The 25,404-nt window shown below is 35.7% G+C and overlaps 1 protein-coding gene across 14 annotated transcripts in view; it reads left to right on the forward strand.

Annotated features, from left to right (window-relative positions):
• Positions 1–25,404, forward strand: part of MLLT10 (MLLT10 histone lysine methyltransferase DOT1L cofactor) — a 236,313-nt gene that overhangs the window by 110,906 nt on the left and 100,003 nt on the right. For 12 of the 14 annotated variants that reach the window (XM_032349580.1, XM_032349576.1, XM_032349581.1 and 9 more), the window contains 2 exons: positions 1,191–1,284; positions 3,161–3,256. The exons of 1 other annotated variant lie outside the window; for it this stretch is intronic. In XM_032349580.1, coding sequence (XP_032205471.1) covers positions 1,191–1,284; positions 3,161–3,256 — 190 coding nt within the window. The remainder of the gene's footprint in view (positions 1–1,190; positions 1,285–3,160; positions 3,257–25,404) is intronic. One more of the 14 variants, XM_032349583.1, reaches the window with a different exon arrangement.

Raw genomic sequence — 25,404 nt, forward strand, 5'->3', positions numbered from 1 at the left:
TTATTTTAAAGTATTGTTGTTGGTTACCTACCCTTTGATTTATTGTTAGGACTAAATGAGCTGATATAGGTAAACTTACTGTAATGCCTGAAATATTAATATTAAATATTTAGTGAATGACTGTGTTTTTTCATTTTGTGTTTAAGAGGGGAAAAGGCAGTCACCATCGTATTCACAGTATATTAGTGGCTACTTCCTAAAAAGTTACTTAGATACTTTTCTTGGCATAAAATTTCAAGAGCAAAGATAATCCTAAAATAAAATATTCAGCGTAATAAGCAACAGTTCAAAATTAGAGTCTGGGAATAATCCATGTACTTGTTACTTTTAAGAAATAGTCTGTATCTAGCAGCCAGTATAGGCACTTGCTTTATTTGCTGAGCTTTTAGTATATGGATTTAAGAAGTCCATTTTAGATTACTTTTGGGGAGCAGAAAAGAGTTTTGGTTTCATAAATTCTGTTAATAATGAACTTAATTTTTAAAGATCTTGAAAGTTCTTTTTTGGGTAGAGATATATACTAATACTGTTGTAATTTTGAAATGTTAAATAACATTGGCAGTTGATACTGATGACAAATTGACAAGAAGATGGTCATAAACTTTAGTGCTTTGTGCCTTTTTTTTTTTTTTAAATGACTATCACAACTTTAGGTTTTGATTCACTGTCTTCCATTGTTTTTGACTAGAAAACACATGTTTTTGTTGTCTGCTGTATGGTTCTGTGACTGGAAGCATTTTCCTTAGAATGTAATCTACATCTGTGGGCTTATCCCATCACAAGTCATTTCAGCCCTTTAGAGGCCTGGCCTTACTGTTGTACCTATGATACAGAAGGAAAAAGCAAAATGAAGTGTTAATTAGGGGGTTGGGGGGTGTCTTAAAGCAATTTAATGTCTGTTTGGTGACATAAAACTTGTATAAGTCTTGATCCTTGTTAGAGATGGATGGATAAAAAGTTTATTATAAACTACAAATGTAAATGTAGAAAATATCAATCAAAGGTTGAGGTGGAATGTACTTGGTCACAAGTACACAAGTTCATTTTCTCCTTTTCTCTTAGAAGATGTGTAAGGTTTAATTACAAATCTTACGTGCTTGGAGGGGATTTTAATTTTATATATACTGTAGTTTGAAGTTCAGTATGTGTATTGTTTGTATTTTATTTGTTTTTTTGGTTTTTATTTTCAGTGCTCAGTTTGCAGGACTACTTTGTGAAGAAGAAGGGAATGGTGCGGATAATGTCCAATACTGTGGCTACTGTAAATACCATTTTAGTAAGCTGGTAAGAATTTATCTTGAATTTAAAATGATAATGCATAGTTTTACAATAGATTTGACTTTGTTTTATAAAAAAAGTGTAATAGCTATTCCCTTTCTCTTGATTTTTGCATGGGGTTGGCATGTTCTTTGCTGGAAATTAAAAGATTGAGTAATTTTTAAAGATTTTGCTTTGTTTAGGTGCGTTTATAAAGGTGAATATTGTAAAATAATTTCTATTAATAGTAAATGTTAGGGTACATTTAGTAGAAGCAGCACATGTAAAGGACTCTGTAGTCTAACACTGTTTCATTAGTTTCATTTTTTTGATACTGGATTATATATTTTGTGATTTTTCTATCACTCGTTTCTCATTTTTTGCTAGTTATTTCTTTCCTTTCATTTTTATTTACTAGGAGAGAGTAAAACTAAAAGCTGTTTTGTAACTTCTTAGTTGACTATCTTGAGAATAATGTATTTAAATACAACTTTGGGAATATTTCAGATTTTGCCAGTCTTGACTGTTACATAATTGCATGAATGATTGAGTTGGTAAAATTTGATTAGCTGTTACATATGTTGTGTCCATGTTCCTTTGAAGGATCAATATTTAATGTCCTAAGTGTCTATGTTTTTAGTTTTTAATGATAACAATTAGATGTGTACACTGAAAGTTTAAGTGTTCTTTGTTTTTCTTTAGTGTTTTGGTTTTTTCCCCCCTTATTACCTTTCCTTTGTGAGTGGGGCTATTTTTTCTTCCTTTCTTTTAAAGAAACAGTATCATTAGGAGCCCCTTTCTCATGAAATCAGCTCATGACTGTTTTGGTTCATACATATTAAAATACTTAAGATTTTCTAAATATATTGTTTGATATTGAAGACTTTGATTTATTTTAAGGGCTGACAAAGAATATTGAAGTGTTCTAATAGAAATTTTGAGAAAGTAAAATTGAAAATTTTGCTTCCTAGATGTGAAAAGCATATCAGAATGTTAATTTTCTAAATGGAAGATGATATAGAAAAAATCTAGAAATAATGAAGATGGATTTTGAGTTTGTGCAGATAGGATTTTCTCACTGCTAGTTATTGACACGTTGGTACCCATTTGCTAGAGAGGAAGAGTCTTTAATAATTTAGTAAGATTGTATAACCTCTACATTTGCATGGACTTTGAATACCTTTCATAGTCATTTCTATTTAATTTAAACTGATTATGATACCACTAAGTTTTAAACACTTCAAATAACTCTCACTGGCATACTTTATTATGGAATTATATAAGTATTTTAAATAGAATGTGCAATACTTTCAGTAATGCTTTGAAAAGTGCATGGGTCTAATGCTGATATTTCCTTTAATTTTTTTCTTAATGAACTGCAGAGACAAGTTTTTAGCAAACTGTGCCTTAATACTGAAAATATGAGATTAAAAGGCTGCTTGCTTTTCCTAGTATGGCAAAAAATAACTCTTCAAATAATTTTCTTTTCTTTAGTCTTGGCATCCTTCCTCAGTATGGCATTCTCTGTTTTGGTTGAAACTCCTTTTCTTTTTTAAGAAGACATTGAAATTTATAGTTGATTTCTTTAAGAGGTGGTTTTGTGATAAAGTGACATGGCTATTGCTTATTTGAAATTATAGTCTGTTTTCAGACATTTTAATAAATGTACAAATATATGGCATTCATGTTAAATTTAGGTTTAGATTTTCTTTTATAATGAATGTAATAGATAATACATATGGATGATTTCTAAATTGGATTATATAGTTCAAAATAGAATTTTTTTTTAACTTCAGTAGACATTTTTAAATACTACACACTTGAATAGGTTAAGCCTAACAAAAAGATTATTTAAAATTTTTTATATACATATACATGTATGTATATATATTTTCTTTTTTAGAAAAAGAGCAAACGGGGATCTAATAGGTCATATGATCAAAGTTTAAGTGATTCTTCCTCTCACTCTCAGGATAAACATCATGAGAAAGAGAAAAAAGTAAGTGGATTTGTTGTTGCTATATATGTAGCACATCTACTTAATAGATTTTTTTTCCTTTTTTAGATAAAATTAAGTTCTTGATAGATGGATGGAGATGTTGAAATACTGAAAATTTTTCTACTAATTTGAAAGTATAAAGTAAAAAAATAGGTTTAAAATAATGCCAATATGTTTGTATGGCAGAACCTATTTCCACTGAAAATTTGGAATAGAAATTGAAAGCATGAGAGAGATTTCTTGCATGTGTTGCTGTGGTCATCTTATGAAATCTTCAGGTGACTTCAGCAATAATAATTTGTGTCTATATAATATTAACTGATATTTCACATGTAAGTAAAAATCTCATCTGCTTTTTCACTATAATGGAACAGTTTTGAAATTCTGTATATTCTTGACTGTTTTCCCCTGCAGTGTTGGTAATAATAATGGTTTGTTTTTTTGGTTTTTTTTAATGGCCAAATGTCATACCATTTGTTTGAGAATATTTTTTCTTTTAATAAAGCACTAAAAGCTTGCCTGATACTAATCTGTCTTCTTCTGACTTACCTGTTTTCTGCTTACATTTTTATTTATTTTAAGGATATGAGTAATTTTTAGTGAACTAATAATGAGTATTATAATATCATTCATAAGACATAATTGTCAGCATAGGAAAAGGATACTACTCTGAATTGTTTTTAACAAAGTGAGCATAAAAAAAGACCTCTTTAATTAGAAAATAACATTACCCTTAAACAGTTGGTATAAAATAGTTTGGAACATTTTCATGTTTATAAGTACTTGGGATTTGGGAATAGATTTGGTTTGAATTTCTATGCCTTTTTTCAAGGTAAACGTTTTAGAAGCTTAAATTTTTAATTTTGAAATTAAATTTCCATTTGTGAGCGAAATAATAATTATAACTTTATCATCACCTTTAGAGCATTGATTAGGTTTATATGTATGTTTTGTAAGTTGTAGGCAGCAAGTATACATGTTCATCTTCTTTAATGAGGTGGTTTTGTGATAGTGACGATTATAGGGTTCTATCTTGCTGTCTATTGTTGTTTGGATTGCTGAAGGGGAAATGGCAGATTGGGTTTAATTAGCAGTTTTACTAAGAAGCACCGTGAGATTTTATGTAACCCTTTGAATCCACAAACGAGGGATACAGGTAGGACTCATTATACATTGTGAGGAGAAAGTCTTATTGATGATAATTCTCTTCAGTCATTTTGAGAGGATTATCTTGTTTAAAGAAGTGTTCATGGTACGATTGTATTTATCTTAATATATCCCATCATGATATTTTTAATAGTTACTAAATATGTGTTAATATATAAATATATTAAAGTATACCACAATTATTAAATGTAGTATGGTGTTTAATAAATACAGTACTATTAGATTTATTTATTTTTTTTTTTCTTGAGGAATGAGATTTTTCATTTTAGTCTTACTTGCGGTTGTTGAGTCCTAGATAAAAGCATTGTGTTTAGTCAGACCTGTTTAGCTATAAATTTTAGCAGTTGGTATTTTCATTAGTATATAAATACTACTTGCATTTTACCTTTGGCATATATAAGTTTAGTATAATTGATTTTGTTGTCAAATTTAAAATCCATTCGTACATTTTATTTTGTAAGTTTTTCTGATCATTTATAAAGGCTGTGAGGTAAACATTAGTATAAATTTATTGTTGTTAGACTTGTTTGATTGCCTTGGGAATGTTTGGGAAGGAACTTTTTTATTATGGTATGATGTTAAGTAAGTGATAATATATCTGAAAAGATTGGGTTTGATAGACTGTCTTACTCCCCATCCCTCTACTTCTTTTAAGATTTTAATATCTGGTAGGTTTGTCTCAGATACGCTTATTATATTATAAAATGTTACATCGACGATAACACTCATAATCCATTCATGTTTTAGTATTTTAAAATACTGTATATTGCGAGCTAAATTTTGGTGGTATTGTTCATAAAATATGTTGAAGTCACTCTCCCTCTGAAATTTTTTATCTCCTTCATACTGGCACATATTTTAAAACATTTTAAAGTAATCTTGTGTTGTATGTAAGTGGTGATAAAGAATATTTCATACTGGGACATGTGGGTGGCTCAGTTGGCTAAGCGACTGCCTTTGGCTCAGGTCATGATCTTGGAGTCCTCGAGTCCCACGTTGGGCTCCCTGCTCAGTGGAGAATCTGCTTCTCCCTCTGACCCTCCCCCTTTTCGTGCTTTCTCTCTCATTCTCTCTATCTCTCTCTCTCTCTCTCTCTCAAATAAATAAAATCTTTTTAAAAGAAAAGAAAAGAATATTTTATACTAAATATTGTGCTATCCAAATCACTTATTTTAAAATGAAATCAATGATTATAAGTTAGCTTTTTATGTAACTATGAGAAAATTAAAAAATACATAGTTTTTGCTTTTCAGAGAATTTCTCTGTGACCCAAGATATATTAATACTGGTTAGATACTACCTGTGAAATCCCAGCAAGGAGAGTGGAAGTTTTTTTTTCTTTTTAAGAGATGTATTTATTTATTTATTTATTTTATTTATTTGATAGAGAGAGATCACAAATAGGCAGAGAGGCAGGCAGAGAAAGAGGGGGAAGCAGGCTCCCTGCTGAGCAGAGAGCCCAATGCTGATGCCAGGCTCAATCCCAGGACCCTGAGATCATGACCTGAACCAAAGGCAGATGCTAAACCCACTGAGCCACCCAGGTTCCCCGAGAGTGGAAGATTCAATAGTGAGATATGACTTTGAATAAAGGACAGTTTCCAAAAAAGTACATGTTTGAAATGAGTTGAAGCTATGTAGAGGAGGGGTTTAATTCATTCATTAAATAGTTTGTATCATCAGGTATTGTTTAAGAAGAATATCTTCTAGGGCGCCTGTGTGGCTCAGTGGGTTAAGCCTCTGCCTTCAGCTCAGGTCATGATCTCAGGGCCCTGGGAATGAGCCTGGCATCCATCTCTCTGCTCAACAGGGAGCCTGCTTTCCTTCCTCTCTCTCTGCCTGCCTCTCTGCCTACTTGTGATCTCTCTGTCTCTGTCAAATAAATAAATAAAAATCTTTTTTTTTTTTTAAAAGAACATCTTCTAAGATGATTAATGTGCCTTGTAAAATAGAATTTTCTTTTAAGCCTAATAGTTTTGTATTACAGAAGCATTGCCACAGAGTGAGATGTTGACCAGGGTTAGGAAATGCAGAGATGTATCAGACATGTGTATGTGGTTATGTTGGGATATTCCCAGCTTTAGAAAGGATTTTTTTCTGGAGGCTAATTTGTAGGTCTTTATTTAGAAATCAGTGGTTATTTATTATATTGAGATAATCTTGTACCAGTTCAGTTGATTCTCAGACACATCCTCTCCCCACTCATTAATGTTAACTAATCCATGATGTATTAAAAGTATAGCACTAGGGGCGCCTGGGTGGCTCAGTGGGTTAGGCCGCTGCCTTCGGCTCAGGTCATGATCTCAGGGTCCTGGGATCGAGTTCCGCATTGGGCTCTCTGCTCAGCAGGGAGCCTGCTTCCCTCTCTCTCTCTCTGCCTGCCTCTCCGACTACTTGTGATTTCTCTCTGTCAAATAAATAAATAAAATCTTTAAAAAAAAAGTATAGCACTCTATTTCTAATAGTTTACAGCAAAGTCGCCATTAGTAACAGTATTATGTGGAAATGCATTCATTTCCAAGTAGGTTTGCCAGAAAACTGTCCCCTACTATAGCTAGAGGGATTTATCTCTTGATGTGTTCATCATCCCTCTTATTTACTTTTGATTTTCTTCTGTTATTATTAACTGGCAATAGATAAAAAAGGTGTTGTCAACATAAAAACTGTTAGCCTGTGTTCACTTAGTGTTTTCTGAACTTCAAGGATTGACTGGGCTTCCTTTCCTTTAAGATTACTTATCTCTTTGGAGAGAACTGGGCTGGGGTGCCTGGGTGGCCCAGTTGGCTAAGCTAAGCATCTGCCTTCAACTCAGGTCATGATCCCAGGGTCCTGGGACGGAGTCCCACATCAGGCTCCCTGCTTAGTGAGGAGCCCACTTCCTCTCTCTGTCTGCTGCTCCCCCTGCTTGTCCTCTCTCTGTCAAATAAGAAAATAAAATCTTTAAAAAAAAAAAAAAAAAAAAAAAAAAAAAAAAAAAAGAACCGGGCTACTCTTTGTGGCCCTCAGAGGAATAAAACTCTCATTTCAGAGTTGTCGTTACTTCTTTATGTATCGTTTTAAAACTTTTCAGCATTGAGAGTTACCTGTCATCTCCTTCCCTTTTTTGTGTGCTTTCTCCTTTTGGAAATCTTCCACTCAGGTTAAGCTTTAAGCTTCACTACATGTGCAAAGAATTAAGAGAGTGCAGGGCTCTCAGTTTAGAATGCCTGGGGTGTGTGTTTGGTGGGGCTAAAGAGTGACAGGAGACTACTTCGTTAAGAGGGAGCCAGTTCCTGGGGAATTTTATAAGTGATGCCAGTTTGATTCTTCATTCTGAGATATTGGGCAGCCAGCCAGAGAGAGTAAAATTTTTTAACTTTGCAATAATTTAGACTTGAGAGAAGTAGACAAATACTACACATTATTTCTCTATACCACTCACCAAATTTTCAAAATGTTGACATTTTAAGCTTGTCCTTTTCCCCTCCCCTCTTTGTTGTCCCACTTTCTTACTCTCTATATAATCTTTTTCTGAATTATTACAGAAATTAGAAACTGAATACCCCTTTAGCCTGAGTGCACTATTTTAATGTGTAGTTTTAGTAAAAAATGGAATTTCCTACTTGATTACAGTACAGTGATCAAAATTAGTAAATTAACATTTTTCACAAGGCTGTTAGGTAATCTGCAGGTCCTATTCAAATTTCACCCACTAATATCCTCTGTACTGAAGAGGGAAACTTTTCTCTGGTCCAGAATTCAGTTCAGGATCACTGCATTTAGTTTTCATGTCTCTTCAGTTTTCAGTCTGTTCATTGTGGAATATTTCCTTATTCTTTGTCTTTCATGACCTTGACATCTCTGAAGCCTTGTTTTAGGTTCTTGGAGGCATTGGCTTGACCTTTTTTTTTTTTTTTAAAAGTCATTTATTTACTTGACAGAGCATATGCACATGTGTGGGTGGGGGCAGGAGCAGAGGGAAGGGATCTCAAGCTGACTCTCCCTGAGTGTGGAACCCAACGTGGAGCTGGATCCTAGGACCCTGAGATCATGACCTGAGCCAAAGTCAAGAGTCAGATGCTCAACTGACTGAGCCACCCAGACACCCCTGCCTTCATCTTAATCATGGATTTTACATCCCACCCTTGTTTTCACTTTTTGGAATGATTTTCTGAGTGGCCTAGGTTTTGTCTTTGTCTGGAAACCATCCCTTGCTTTTATACTATTTGCTTTTTATAGAGTGTATTAATTTTCAGAACCAGCGAGTAGCCTTTCCTAATTTCGTTTATACTCCTGTATTTTTTTAAAGTAAAAAATTAGATTATACTTTCAACATACTACCTAAAAATTTACCTTAGTTAAATCATCCAATTCATTAAATATACTTTCTGTTTTCTGTGTTACCATAGGCAACAATGTTGCTTAACTTCCAGCTTCTATATAACAGGGACTCCTTTTCCTCTAATTTTCAATTAAATTTCTCTCACTTGCTTTTATGCTCTGGATAGCAGCCTCCTTGGAAGGCCATAAATTTTCTGTTAACATCTCTTTAGTATTCATCAGGTTTTTCCACTCACGATCTCCTGAAAGTCCTTCTAGCTTTTGTCCATTGCTTCATTCCATGCAACTTTCACAGTTTAGGTTTTTTTGTTATGGTAGTGTCCCATTCCTTATAACAAAGTCAGAATCAGTGCTGCAGATTTCCCTAAAATTTAGTGGCTTAATTATAATAAACATTTATTGTCTCAGTTTCTGTGAGTCTGGAATTTGGACTTAGGGTGTTTCTAGCTCAACTTCTATCATTGGATTATAGTCAAAATTGTGGCAGGAATACAGTCATTTGAAGGCTTGATTGAAGCTGGAGGATATGCTTCTAGGATGCTTTGTCATGTGGCTAGCATGTTTTTGCTGGCAGAGCAAGAACCTCATTTTCTGGCTGCATGGATGTTCATGGGGCTACCTAAGCCTCCTTAGGACATGGTACCTAGCTTTCCCCAGGGTGAGTGATCTAAGATAGCAGGGTGGAAACTGCAGCTTTTTTGTGATTTAGCCCCGAAGTTACACATAATTTTTTTCTCCATGTTGAATGCCTATTTTTAAAAACATTTTTAAAAAAAGATTTTTATTATTTGACAGAGAGAGAGATCACAAGTAGGCAGAGAGGCAGGCAGAGAGAGAGGGGGAAGCAGACTCCCCTCCAAGCAGAGAACCTGGTGCGGGGCTTGATCCCAGGACCCTGAGACCATGACCCGAGCTGAAAGCAGAGGCTTAACCCTCTGAGCCACCCAGGTGCCCCTAAAAACATTTTTTTGGTGGTAAAACATAAAGAATATCATTTGCCATTTTAACCACTTTTAAGACACTCATTTTTGCCGTATTCTATTGGTTACATAGAGCAACCTGTTCAGTTTCCTTGGATACTTCCTAGGCTACTTAATGGGTAACCCTTGGAGGCTGGCTACTACACCCTTAGAATTGAGTAGATACCCTGTTTTCCATTAAATTTTCAAACAGCATCCATTGATGATTCTATCTGAAATAGTGTTTGACAAAAGGTGATTTTCCATAATTCATTCTATAGCCATTAATTGGCACTCTGTAAATTAGAGCTTCTCTCCCTTTCTCACTTTCTTCATCAGTAATGGGGAAGGGAAGATTCTGCAGAGGAAATCAGAAGTAGCCCATAGATAAAGGAGGAAAGTTAGAAGAGACCATACCTGGAGAAGTGATTTTGGAATCCAGAAGTGAGTATTTCAAGAAAGTTAGTGCTCAGCAATTAGATTGCATATGAAAGATCAACTAATATAAGGCATAATATATGTTCTTTGGATTCAGTTCTAAAGAAGTTGTTGAGAAGGAGTCTCAGTGTAATGGTCAGAGGAGAAACCAATTGATGTCAGTAAATGAATAAAGTTGGTATGAGGAAATGTAAATCATGAGAGAATATTTAATCCTTTTAAGAAATCTTGAATGTCAGGAAGAGGGGAGAAGTAGGGCAATAACTGGAGGGATATATGATACTAAGATGTAGTAGTGGACAATAAGAAGAGTACTGTGTCCTCTCCTATTGCAGGAGGAAGAAAGAGAGAGGCATTTAGGTGAATAACTTGTTCATCTGGATAATGAAGCAGGGAAGATAGGTATGGATAGAATCCTACGGGAGATATTGCGAGGTAGAGTGGACATAAAGATAAGGAAAAGGAAACAAGTTCGTTCTTTTCACATGTGTTTAAAGTAGTGGGTCATGAGATCCAAGGTTCGATAATGGGTGTCCAGTGAAACTGGGGAACAGGGTCACATAGATTTGGACAAAATGTTGGAGCAGGGGCTTGGAAGACTGACTGAGTGATGTCCAAGAACAAGTAAGTGTGTGACTCATTCGCAAGGTGTGGATAAAGTGTAGATCATAGTAGTTCAGTATTTTACTGGACTCTTCTGACATCAGCTGTGGCAAGACAAATCTTATGGGTCTGTCATATTTACACACATCTTGTGAATAGAGGCTTTGTTCAGATTATCTTTTCAAAGTTGTTTATGTAATGAACAGCCTTGGGAAAGGACACAACATCTTAAAGAGCAGAGGGCAGATTTGCTTACAGCCATGGAAAATACAGAGATTGTATCTTTTTCTGGGATAATTGATAGCAGGCCTGCTTAGTGTTCAGAATTAGGTTCCCTAAGCCCATAGTTCCTCTCCTGTAACGCAACCCACTATGTGTGTAAGCATCAGTTGGCTCTTTCAAGTCATCCTGTCAGAATTAGGGTTTAGGGAAGCCCATGGAATTGGGGAGCCAGAAACCTGGCATTCTGGCTACTGCTATTGCTGTGAGTGATAAAGCCCTTTGTGTACAACCCAGGAGTCTTGTGTCATCTTCAAGCATCCATGAAACTGACAGGCTAACTTGTTAGATTGCAAGTATGATATTAGACCCTTCCTGATTTTTGGCACAAGATGTTAGTATAGGCATATTGAAGAAGAGAGAATTGAAGTGAAAACTGTTGGAATTGAGGATGTTTGGTGATTGCGAGATATGTCCATTTAGGATTAGTCTTTTTTTGTTAACACATCCACTCTTGTGGTCAGGGCTGTTGGGATACTATGGTTGAAGGTCTTCCCAAGATCACATGGAGTAGGGAAGAATTAACCTAAAGAAAAATAATGGACTGACAAAAACAAGAGATATCTATTAGTACATGACAGAGCCCGGATTCAAGACCAAGTATGCCTGATTCCAAAGTCTATTTTCAGATACCTTTTTGACTTACTTGGAGGTTTAATAACTGCATTTCTTTAAAAGTTAGATAAATCATATATATAATTCAAAATTTAACTTTTGTATTATACATATGGTGAAGTTTTTGCACGTTTTAAAAAGAATACTAATGCAAAGAATCTCTTAATGAATCTATTTTTCCTTTTTCTTATGAATTTTATACATTGTTCCAAGATGTTCTTATTTAGACTGGTGAATGTTTGGGGGTGCCTGTCTGGCTCAGTCAGTAGAGCATGTAACTCTTGGTCTCAGAGTCATGAGTTCGAGCCCAACATTGGGCATGGAGCCTACTTAAAATAATAATAAAAAAATTATACGGGTGAATGTTTGGGAGAAGAGATTTTTGAAAAGCTTGTAATTTAGAAGAGATAGATACCTTGTCAAAGAGGATGCAAAGTGAGTTACAAGTTGGTGTGAATAACTTTTTTGAAATTTTTCTTTCTTTTTTTAACACTACATTGTTTTTTCTTTTCCTTTTTTCTTTATTTTTATTTTTTTATTTGTTGGAGAGAGAGGAGAGAGAGCATATAAGCGGGGGAGTGGCAGGCAGAGGGACATGCAGGCTCCGCGATGAGCAAGGAGCCCTATGTGGGACTGAATCCCAGGACCCTGGGTCATGACTTGAGTCAAAGACAGTTAAGCCACCCAGGCATTCCTGAAATTTGTCTTGAATTCAGATGTTGAAGACAAACATTAATATGGTGTGCATCAATTAAATGGCATATCCATGAAATGGGATTTAATGAGTAATTGAATTGGCTGATGGCTAAGTTCTTTCGTCTATAGATAGTTATCATTTTTTTAAGGTTAAGATTGCACAAAATATAAAGACTCAAATGTTTAAATGCATTTAGGTGTTCAGTTATATTCCAGCTATCTAAAACCATAGCATTATGGAGATTAAATGACTATAACAAATTGTTTTATAATAATAACACAAATATTTGTTAATATATTATCTGTATTAAACTAGTTCAGTTTCCTTTTTCATAAATGAAGAAATAAGGACATGAATGTTAGTTGAATTTTGCCAAATTCAGTTTGAATTTTTTGTGTTTATGAAGGCAACTACTAAATTCAAGATGCCATACTCATTTCCTATGAGAACAAATTAAAAATCTAGAGAATCACATTGACATTAAACAGTTTGTCCAAAGTTACATATTTGGGAGCATAACAGTGAGAAAACCCATTTGTATTTTTAAACTTTTGTGCTCTCTTCATTTGACTTTCATGTATTTCAGAAGTATAGCTACAGGCAGTGAGAGTGGAAAATAAGACAGGTAGAAGTTTCTGAAAAGTTGTTTATTGTACTGATTTGATTTGGGGCTGATATATATAGACCACTAAGAACAAAGAAGGGAGGGATGCCTGGGTGGCTCAGTCAGTTAAGCAACTGCCTTTGGCTCAGGTCATGATCCCAGGATCCCCGGATAGAGTCCCGCATCAGGCTCCTTGCTCAGCGGGGAGACTGCTTTTCCCTCTGCCTACTGCTCTCCCTGCTTGTGTGCTCTCTCTCTCTGACAAATAAATTTTAAAAATCTTAAAAAAAAAAAAATGAACAAAGAGGATGCCAAGTAAACTATGACATAGGATCATTATAATATACATGTCCATTTTAGAAGTTTAAATAAGTTACTTAGAATCTATTACATATGGCATGTCAGAGAGCTTAAAGTTCATATTCTTTTCCCTAATAGTATTAGAATATATTTTAAGATTTATATATATGTAATTATTTATCACTATTTAGCTACTTATAGTACCTAATATTTAGACATGATAAAATGTCCAGTAATAGATGAGAAGTTATGACATATCTGGAATGGGATATGTTGTGCCTCAGTTTTCTCATTGCACCCAGGTGATATTAGTATTTAATTTAATTTCATAGTATTTAATTTCATAGTATTTAATTAGTATTTAATTTAATTTCATTGTAAAAATTAAAGTGAGTTAATAACATGTAAAGTGTCTTTGCACTTCTTAAAGTGCTAATTGAAAATCTGGTTGTCCAGATAGAAAACTTAATAATATGTAAAATATTAATATTATTACATTCAAAATCATGGCTTAAAAGACAAATGATGGGTGAAGCGGTTTTTAATATAAATGAAAGATATAGTATACAAAAGTGTGCACTTTAAGTTTTTTTTAATTAGAAAAATTAATTGTGCTTAAGAATCTTATTTATAAAAGGCTGGAAGAAAATTCAGCAAGGTGTTACCAATTATGGCTATACCGTGTTTGCTTTTCTTTCTTTTTAAACTGTATTTTCTATCTTTCTTTCTTTCCTTTTAAAAGATTTTATTTATTTGACAGAGAGCCTAGTCCGAGGCTCGATCCCAGGACTCTGGGATCATGACCTGAGCCGAAGGCAGAGGCCTTAACCCACTGAGCCACCCAGGCACCCCTTTAACTGTATTTTCTAAATATTTTGTAGAGTTTGTTTTTTAAATAGTTTATATACTATTTTATTTTTACCTTTCTATTATAAAAGATTTTAAGGGGCACCTGAGTGACTCAGTTGGTTTGAGCCAAGAATTGGTGTCCAATTCTTGATTTTGGCTTAGGTCATGATCCCCAGGTTGTGGAATCAAGTGCCATGTTGGGCTCTGTGGTAGGCATGGAGCCTGCTTGAGATTGTCTCTGTCCCTCTCCCTTGCCCCTACCCCTGCTCAAGTGCACACATGTGTGTGTTCTCCTCTCAAATAAAAATAAATCTTTAAAAAAAATAAAAGATTTTAATATTACAGGAAAATTTTATGAGTAGTACAATGGACAAGTATGTAGGTTTGACTTAGATTCAGCAGTTGTTGACATTTTATTACATTTGATTTATCTTCATCTTTATACATCTATATAAAATACATAGACATTTAAAAAATGTATCATTTATCCATTTGAGAATTAATTGCTTACTTTGTGAGACTTCATCTCTAAATAGGGACATCTGCTAAGGACATTCTTCTATATTGCTATAATGTAACTATCTTATGGAATATATTATTAATACAACATGAAAGAATGTACTATATTAACAATTAGTTATTAATATTATTAGTTAGAATTAATATATTGAATATATTTAATATGTTGATAAATAATATATTAATAGAATATAAATATGTAACATTGCATTAATATAACATTAATATAAATATTTTACTTAGGAACTATAACATAATTACTTAGGAAATATAAATACTCTCTAATATACAGTCCATATCCTTTTGTCCCAATCATGTCCTTTAATAAATTGACCCGGGATTCAGCAAATATCAAATGCTGCATTTAGATAACTAATTATATGATTAGTAATAATATTAATTAATTTTATCCATTTTACTACTCATATATGAATAATTAATCTCCTGTCATCTAAAACAGCCTCCAGATGGGGCGCCTGGGTGGCTCAGTGGGTTACGGCCTCCTCTGCCTTCGGCTTGGGTCATGATCTCGGGGTCCTGGGATTGAGCCCCACATCAGGCTCTCTGCTTGGCAGAGAGCCTGCTTCCCCCCATCTCTCTGCCTGCCTCTCTGCCTACTTGTGATCTCTGTCTGTCAAAGAAATGAATAAAATCTTTGAAAAAAAAAAAAGTTAAAAAAAAAAACAACAACCAAAAAACAGCCTCCAGGATTTTCTACTTTTCATGACATTGATATTTTTGAAGAGTCCAGGCCAGTTGTTTTATAGAATGTCTCTCTATTATTTATTTAAACCTCCTATTCAGATCTGTTAAACATATTTGATAGAGTTACCACATAAGTAGTATATTGTGAGGGGAGGAAAAAGTGGTATATTGTTCACAGAGAATCATATCCTTTTTTTTAAAAAAAAAAAAAAAGGATCAGGGACGCCTGAGTGGTTCAGTTGGTTAAACATCTGCCTTCGGCTCAGGTCATAATCCTAGGGTCCTGGGATCGAGTCCCGCATCAGGCTCCTTGCTCAGCAGGGAGCCTGCTTCTCTCTCTGCCTCTGCCTTCCACTCTGCCTGTTTATGCACACTCTCTCTCTCTGACAAATAAATAAAGTCTTAAGGAAAAAAAAAAAGATCATCATATCATATCCTTTAGTGGGGATGGTATTTAGAAACCAGTTCTGTTTGGAGTGGGTCTCTGTTTATAATGGACCCCTGCCTGGTAGGTTAATTTGTAGTGTTACATCAGTCCTTCTTTCCCATAGGCCTCTTACATTTATCCATTGTTGGCAGGTGCAAAACCCTTTCTTGTTTCAGATGCTCTTCTCTGATCGGCTCCTAGTGCTTTCCAGTGGAGACTGTTGGTGATTTGGGGGTTTATTTGTTGCTTTCTTTTCTCCTCACAAATACTGTTACTGTGCAGTCTTGTAGTACATCGTCCCAACCTGCTTGTATTTTGGAGTTCATGGCAATATTCTGAATATGTGGTTTTATTGTAAATAAAATTCCATGGGTTTTGGTTTTCTTGTTTAAGTTGTTTCTTTTTATGTGGGGATTCAAAGAGCCTGAGAAGCTATGGTACTGCCACCATATTCGCTTTCTTACTATTTTGATTTCTTATTTTTTTAGAAGATTTATTTAATTGAGAGACAGAGAGCAAGCACACAGGCGTGCACACACAAGTTGGGAGAGGGACAGAGGGAAAGGAAAAGAATCTCAAGCAGACCCCTACACTGAGTGAGAAGCCAGATGTGGGGCTTGATCTCAGGACCCAGGAGATCACAATCCAAGCCAAAATCAAGAGTTGGACACTCAACAGATTGAGCCACCCAGGCTTCCCTAATTTTTTTCTTATTTTAAAAGGAGTTTCTTTTAGTATACCTAACTTTATTGTCTATGTATATAAAAATTACTGATTTTTATATGGTAACTTTATGCTACTACCTTATTATATTGTATTAGGTAGTTTTATCACTGATTGATGATATCTGTCCTTGGTTCACTTAAAATTTTAAAGGGGGTGTTTAAGTGCAAGTGATAATTTGTGATGGAAGCAGTACAAAGTAGTTTTACAAGGCTTTTATTTGACCAGATCTCTTGTGTCATAGTAGCTGTATCTTATTTTTTATTTTTTTAAAGATTTTATTTATTTTATAGAGAGAGCATGCATGAGTAGGGGGAGGGACAGAGGAAGAGAATTGGAGGGGGAGAGCAGATTCCCTGCTGGGCTATGATCCCAATGTGGGGCTTGATCCCAGGACCCTGAGATCATGACCTGAACTGAAACCAAGAGTTGGACACTTGACTGACTGAGGCACTTAGGCACCCCTTTAATAGCTGTATTTTAAAAGCAAGTGATTTTTGTTTGTTTTTTTTTACTTTAAAAATGGGCATATCAGGGCACCTGGGTGGCTCAGTTGGTTAAGTGTCTGCCTAGGGCTCAGGTCCGTGATCCCAGGATCCTGGAATGGAGTCCCACGCCTGCTCAGCAGGGAGTCTGCTTCTCCCTCGGTCCCTCCCCCTACTTGTTCTCTCAGTCTGTTATTTGCCTTCTCTCTTTCTCTCAAATAAATAAATAAATAAAATCTTAAAAAAAAAAAAAAGACAATATCAGAAACAAACCAATCTCAAGTGTTTAATTATAGCACTTCATTTAGGTGGGGGAGAATTAAAAAAAAGTATGTAGTGTATAGACAGAATGTATTATGGGGTTTTGGGGTAGCTCTCCAGCCACTTACCCTTCTCTGTTCAAGTTTATTTCCCTTCTCCTATGATAGTGCTGATGACATGGGCCGTAAATTTCTCTATTAGTTCTACCTCCTAACTTTTTCTTGAAGATTTTATTTATTTATGACAGAGATAAGGAGGGAGGGAGGGAACACAAGCATGGGGGAGCTGGAGAGGGAGAAGCAGGCTCCCCATTGAGCAAGGAGCCTGATAATGGAGCTCAATCCCAGGATGCTAGGATCGTGACCTGAGCTGAAGGCAGATGCTTAACGACTGAGACACCCACATGCCCTCTAATTTTTTTTTTATTATGGCAAGATACATGTAACTTAAAATGTACTATCTTAACCATTTTTTAAGTACGTAGTTCACTGTACATTATTGTGTGCCCATGACCATTATTCATCTGCAAAACTCTTCATCTTGTAAAATGGAAACTCCGTAGCCATTAAATAATAACTTCCCACCTCCCCTTTCTTCCCCAGCCCCTGGCAACCGCTGGCTACTTTCTGTCTCTAGGAGTTTGACTACTCTAGATTCATTTAAGTGGAAGTATACAGTATCTGGCTTTTTGTGATGGGCCTGTTTCCCTTAGCATACTGTCTTTAAGGTTTATCCATGTTGTGTCTTGTTAGAGTTTCCTTTTTTTTTTTTCAAGGTTGAATAATATTCTGTTGTATGTATGTACTGTGTTTTGCATATTTATTTGTTGATGGACACTAAATGCTTCCAAATTTTAGCTATTGTGACTGGTGCTGTGAAGATGGGTGTATAAATATCTCTAAACCCCGGTTTTCATTTTTTGGAGGTATATACCTAGCATTGGAATTACTAAATCAGACATAGTGATTCTGTGTTTAATTTTTTGAGGAACAGCCTTTTTTCCACAATGACTATACCATTTTACATTCCTACCAACGAGGGTTCCAGTTTCTCCACATCTTTACCAACACTTTGTTTTTTTTGTTTTTTCTCTGTAGCAATTTTGTTACCTTGATTATAAGTTACTTGGTCTTTGGCCCCTTTGTTTATGATTATTGTTTGAGAATTACATTAGAGGAAAAGTGAGATATATTCAAATGTAAATTTTATTGATTTAATATGAAGTTTTAGACCAAATTGCCCAATAAAACTTTCTGCATTGATAGAAATGTTCTGTAATTGTGTTGTTTAATGCAGTGGCCCTTAGCCACATCTGCCTGTGAGTTACTTGAAATGTGTCAAATTGAGATAGTGAATATTTAATTTCATTTAATTTTAATTAAGTTAAATTTAAATAGCAGTATGTGGCAAATTGATACCATTTTGGACAGCATGGCTTTAGAAAATAATGAGAGCCTCGTTGTTCATATCTAAGGTTTTCTGGGTAAATATAGGGTTACTTGTGTTTAAATTATGGAATGTTTTTATTCAGTTTCTTATTTTGTTTAACCATTTACTTCATCATAAAGTATATTACTCAAATATGGGAATCAAATAGGCACTAATAAGTTTTAGGTCAACCAGTAGTAGGTAATGAACTACTTTGTACCAAGTCTTTCAGGCAACAGGTAGATTGGAAAGCTTTTGTGATGGAAAATTATGAGCATAATAATAGCTTATTCTTAATTGAGAGTTCTTATGACTTGCCTCATGTCTGCTCGTTGTGGGTGCTTGCTAGTTTTTCTTCCTTTGACATTCAGTAGAGGTCAGTGTCTCTGTAACTGTTACCTGAAAGGAGTTTGAACCTTTTGTCCACCAAGGATGAATCTATATTGATAATAAATCTTACTGTTACGACTAGATGGAACTGATGCCAGCTGCCAGGTTGTCAGGGAGGTCTCCTACCTGGAGAAGGGTTAACAACCATAAGGATATCATTTGGATTGCTATCTTCTCAGCCTGGAACCATTTCCTCAAATCCTTCTCCTTCCTACTGAAGCAATAAAATAGAGGACCATTTATTTACTGCCTGAGTGACCATACAGTGTACTTAATATGCTTGTTAGCATTCCCACTTTCCTTAGATTTCATTAATTGGCCTGTTGTGCCCTTATTCTTCCTCTTCCAGAAAGCCGTATCTCTAACCGCTTCATGTTCTTATCACCAAACCATTAGGAACTCTGTAAGAGGTCCATGATTACCCTACTTATGACTAGTTAGGAGACAGGAGAATTCTGGGTCAGAGATGAAGGACAGTCTGTTACACAGTACACAGTAGCCATAGTATCAGTATTTTTATACCATGTCTCCAAGACCCAGTTTCCATAGGGCAACAAAGAGGGCCACATGACATCTGCTCATGTGATCTATTGCATTGTCATAGAAGAACTATTCTGTTGTCATAGAATATTAAGATTAGGGCATCTGAATCTTTTGTAATGGATAGTAAGCATGGCCTCCCTTTGCCTCTAAAGTAGACACACTGTTCATTATACAAAGAACCTTGAAAAGATAGTTCAAAATGATGGGCAAGTCATTGTCTCACTTGTAAAACATGGAGAGAAGACTTTAGAGATTCATATAAAATTGTTTCCCATCACATAACAGTTCTCAAATTATGAGTTGGCTTAATAACAGCGTTTATTTTTCATTCACAACTGAGTCCAAAACAGGTGTTCTTGATTGGCGGACAGCTTTTTTTCAAGTCATGGGTCAGGAAATTATGACTTAGCCTTCTTTTTGATGTTGCTTCTATGGCTGTGATGGTTATTTTGTATCAGTCTCTGGAAGAGGAAAGGACATGGAAACTAAATTGTTGGGGCTGTTAAGGACCATGCCCAGAGGAGATTTACATCACTTTTCTTTTTCTTTTTTTAAATTAATTTTTTTTTTTTTTTTTAGTGTTCTAAGATTCATTGTTTATGTACCACACCCAGTGCCCCATGCAATACGTGCCCTCCACATTATCCACCACCAGACTTATCCAAGCTCCCACCCCCTCTCTCCTCCAAAACCCTCAGTTTGTTTCTCAGAGTCCACAGTCTCTTATGGTTTATATCCCACTCCGATTTCCCCCATCTCACTTCTCCTCTCCCACCTCCCTGTGTCCTTCGTGTTATTCATTATGCTCCACAAATAAGCAAAACCATATGATACTTGACTCTGTCTGCTTGACTTATTTCACTCAGCATAATCTCTTCCAGTCTCGTCCATGTTTCTACAAAAGTTGGGTATTCATCCTTTCTGATGGAGGCATCATACTCCATTGTATATATGGACCATATCTTCTTTATCCATTTGTCCATTGAAGGGCATGCTGGTTCTTTGCACAGTTTGGCTACTGTAGCCGTTGGTACTATGAACATTGGGGTACAGATGGCCCTTCTTTGCACTACGTCTGTATCTTTGGGATAAATATCCAGTAGTGTAATTTCAGGGTCATAGGGTAGCTCTATTTTTAATTTTTTGAGGAATCTCCACACTGTTTGCCAAAGTGCATTCCAAAGTGAATGGATGCACCAACTTGCATTCCCACGAACAGTGTAAGAGGGTTCCCCCTTTCTCCACATCCTCTCCAAAACTTGTTTTTTTTTTTTTTAAATTTTTATTTATTTGACAGATCACAAATAGGCAGAGAGGCAGGCAGAGAGAGAGAGAGAGGAGGAGGAGGCAGGCTCCGTGCTGAGCAGAGAGCCGGATGTGAGGCTCGATCCCAGGACCCTGGGATCATGGCCAGAGCTGAAGGCAGAGGTTTAACCACTGAGCCACCCAGGCGCCCCGTCTCCAACACTTGTTTACATCATTTTTCATTCAGGTTTTATTTGGCTAGAACCTAATGACCACATTAACTGCAAAGGAAGCTGGGAAGTATCTAGTTAACATTCCTAGTACGAAAAAGAAATGGGTTTGGTGAATAGCTGGTATACCTCATTTTAGCCATCCTTTTTGTTACGCCATATGTAATTACAAAAAATTCAAATGAGGCAGAACGTTTTAAAAATTTTAAGTTAATTTAAAATAACAACACCCACTCCTGTCTCCACCATTCAGAAATAACCATCATAACTATTAAGTAAGCTTTCTAGATGTCATTTTTATACATACATATAGAAAAACTAAGGATGGTTAGATTGATAAAAGTTATTTTGTTAAGGTGATGTAATGCTATTAATATATAAAAAATACTAAAGTCAAATTTAGTTGCTTATATAGAAGAAAAAGAAAGTGAAGTAAAATAGGTAACATTATTGAACTTCAAAGAAAATTTTCTTACCACAAGAGATACTATTTCCTAAAATATAACTTGAAGTTTAATAATAGATTACAAAACCAAACAAAAAACATTATCTTTCCAGCTGAGATGCTCTCGGCTTTAACAGAATATTGCTAAAGCAATAGGGAATTTGCTGTTTTGCTTAAATTCAGAGGCTAGACTTCTCTAGGACTGGTTAATTTAACGACAGCCAATCCAACAGTGGCAGGGCATTGTTGTGTTTTTTGTGGTTCTTTTGAGTTTTCTAGGCATAATTTCCAGGTCACTACAGTTCTTCCAAGGTCTTGGTGTAATACTTGAGCATCTGAAGGCAGGAAGGGAGTACCTTATTAATCAAAGGAAGAACTGTGGGGAGGGGGGGTGCCTGGGTGTTGCAGTTGGTTAAGTGACGGACTTTGACTCTTGACTTGAGCTCAGGTCATGATCTCAGGGTCATGATATTGAGCCCCATGTGGGGCCCTGTGCACAAGCAGGGGCTCTATTTCAAGATTCTCTTCCCCTGCCCCACTCCCCACTTGTGCATGAGTGCTCATGCACTCTCAAATAAATAAATCTTACAAAAAGAGAAAAGAATGTTCACAGCCATATCACCGAAAATGTCCCCTTCTATTACCCAGCCTCAACCTTTCCTAGACCTAAACCAGCCAGTGACTAAGGAGAATAAATTTATCTCAGTTGACATAGACACACCCATGTTCCTCTCTGGGTTGGAGTATGAGGCCACTTGAGGATGTGAGAGAATATTGCTGTGGAGAGGTCTAAAGACAATCCCTAGTGTTCCCTTCCCCGCCCACTTTTCCCCTTACATTCTCCTAAGTTTAATTATAAGTCTTGCTGTTAAACATTCTGTAACGGAGTTTTTCAGAATGCATTATTTCAGTTAATTTTGTCAGCTTTTATGTTTGAATACATCTTTTGTTCCCCATTCCTTGGATTTTCTACTTTAGGGACATGAATTATCCTTACGTTTGATTATCTTTGTTTTCTGTAGCTATTAGTTCCTCTTTCTCTCTTTTTAAAATTTAATTTACTTTCAGTTAATTAGCATAGAGTATATTACTAATTTCACAGGTAGAGTTCAGTGAATACATCAGTCTTTTTTTTTTTAAGACTTAAAAAAATGTTTTTTTTTTTTTAAAGATTTTATTTATTCATACGACAAAGAGAACACAAGCAAGGGGAGTGGCAGAGGGAGAGGGAGAAGCAGGCTCCCCACTGAGCAGGGAGCCCAAAGTGGGGCTCCATCTGAGGACCCTGGGATCATGACCTGAGCTGAAGATAGATGCTTAACCAGCTGAGCCACCCAGGCACTCCAGTTTTTCACCAGTCTTACATAACACACAGTGCTCATTATATCCTGTGCCCTCCTTAATGTGCATCACCCAGTTATCTCATATCCCCACCCTCTCCCCTCCAGGAGTCCTCAGTTTGTTTCCTGTGTTTACGATTTATCTCCCTGATTTTGTCTTGTTTTATTTTGCCTGTCCTTCTCCTATGCTTCTCTGTTTTGTTTCTTATATTCCACATATGAGCAAAATCATATGATTGTTTTTCTCTGATTGACTTATTTCACTTAGCATAATACCCTCTAGTTTCATCCATGTTACTGCAAGTGGCAACATTTTATGTTTTTTATATTTTTGATGGCTGAGTAATATTGAGTGGCTGTACCAGCTTGTGTTCCTACCAACAGTGTGAAAGGATTCGCCTCTCTCTGCATCCTCCCTATTAGTTCTTCTCAACTGCTTTAATATCTGCTGTTTTTCATTTGTATACTGTGGTTATTTCAAGTCTTTTAGCAGTGTTTTTATTTTCAACAGTGTATATTCTTTTCCTTGCTATTTCTGTTTACTTCTTCTCTTTTAGTCTTTAAATTACTTTGGTTCTCAGTCCCTCATTTTTTATTTTTTTTTCCCTGTTTTGTCGTTTCGTTATTGAGTTTTTTAATGAATTTATGTTCAAAGTAAGTTTTATTTAGTATGGGGCAGTTTTGAGAAATATCTTTATGTTGAGTTATGTTTACTCCTAGGTTGAGAGTTTTGGTTATCTTATGCATGTTATGCTCTTTATGTTGGTTTTTTTTGGCTGTGCAATAGTTCTTCATCTTACTCAGGCTTGGGAGGTTCTTTTTAGGCATTTGCTCTACTATGATTCAGGTAATTTCTTGTATCTCTTCTCACCATTTTAAGACTAGGGTTTGGGGGCGCCTGGGTGGCTCAGTGGTTTAAGCCGCTGCCTTTGGCTCAGATCATGATCTCGGCATCCTGGGATCGGGTCCCGCATCGGGCTCTCTGCTCCGCGGAGAGCCTGCTTCCCTCTCTCTCTCTCTGCCTGCCTCTCCATCTCCTTGTGATTTCTCTCTGTCAAATAAATAAATAAAAATCTTAAAAAAAAAAAAAAAAGACTAGGGTTTGAAGGTGCAGTATTTTTTTTTTTTTCATTATGATAAGTATACTCTTTAACCCTGTCCCCCATTTCATCCATCCCCCCACTCACTTACTGTCTGGTGAACATCAGTTTGTTCTCTGTAGTGAAGAGTCTGTTTCTTGGTTTGTCCCTCTTGCTCTTCCCCCCCACCCCCTTTGCTCATTTATTTCTTAAATTCTGGATGTGAGTTGAGAGCTTATGGTTTTTGTCCTTCTCTGATTTGTTTTGCCTGTTAGCATTGTACTTCCTAACCCCATTTATGTTGTTGCAAATGGCAAGATTTCATTTTTTTTATGGCTGAATAATACTCCATTGTGAATACATACCACATCTTCTTTATCCGTTCATCTGTGTATGGATGCTTGGGCTGCTTGCATAGTTTGGCTACTGTAAGTAATATTTCAATGAACATGGGGGAGCATGTGTTCTTTTGAATTAGTGTTTTGGTATTTTGGGGGTTAATACCAAAAAATGCAGTTACCGGATCATAGATGAGTTCTATTTTTGATTTTTGAGGAGCCTCCATACTGCTTTCCAGAGTGGTACACCAGTTTGCATTCCTACCAACAGTGCAAGAGGGTTCCTTTTTCTCCATAACCTTGCCAACGTTTGTTCTTTGGCATGTATTTGAATTTAGCCATTCTGACAGGTGTGAGGTGTTGTAGTTTTGATTTGCATTTCCCTGATGTGAGTGATGTTGAGCATCTTTTCATGTGTCTGTTGGTCACTTACATGTCTTCTTTGGAAAAATGTGTGTTCATGTCTTTCGCCTCTTTTAGTTGGATTATTTGGTTTTGGGAGTTGAGCTGTATCGGTTCTTTGTATGTTTTGGATACTAACCCTTTATCAGACATGACATTTGCGAATATCTTCTCCTATTCTGTAGATTGCCTTTAGTTTTGATTGTTTCCTTCACTCTTCAGAAGGTTTTTATTTTGAGATAGTCCCAATAGTGTTTTTTTTTTTTTTTTCTTTTATTTCCCTTGCCTCAGGAGACGTATCTAGAAAAATGTTGATATGGTTGGTGTCGCAGAAATTTCTGCTTGTGTTCTCCTCAAGGATTTTTATCGTTTGAGGTTTCGCATTTAGGTCTTTAATCAATTTTGAGGGTTTTTTTGTGTGTGTATGGTGAAAGAAAGTGGTCCCATTTCATTCTTTTGCATGTATGTGGCTGTCTGATTTTCCCAAAACCATTTATTGAAGATACTTTCTTTTTCCTCATTTGTCAGTTCTTAATTGACCATCTAATTGTGGATTTATTTCTGGATTTTCTGTTCTATTCCATTGATCTATGCATCTGTTTTTAATGCCAGTACCATACTGTTTTAATTACTAATTGCTTTATAATATAACTTGAAATCTGGAAATATGGTACCTTCAGTTTTTCTTTTTCATCATTTCTTTGGCTATTTGAGGTCTTTTGTGGTTCCATATAAATTTTAGGATTGTTCTAGTTCT

Source organism: Mustela erminea, chromosome 6 (genome assembly GCF_009829155.1).
Source record: "Mustela erminea isolate mMusErm1 chromosome 6, mMusErm1.Pri, whole genome shotgun sequence".
Classification (NCBI taxonomy): domain Eukaryota; kingdom Metazoa; phylum Chordata; class Mammalia; order Carnivora; family Mustelidae; genus Mustela; species Mustela erminea.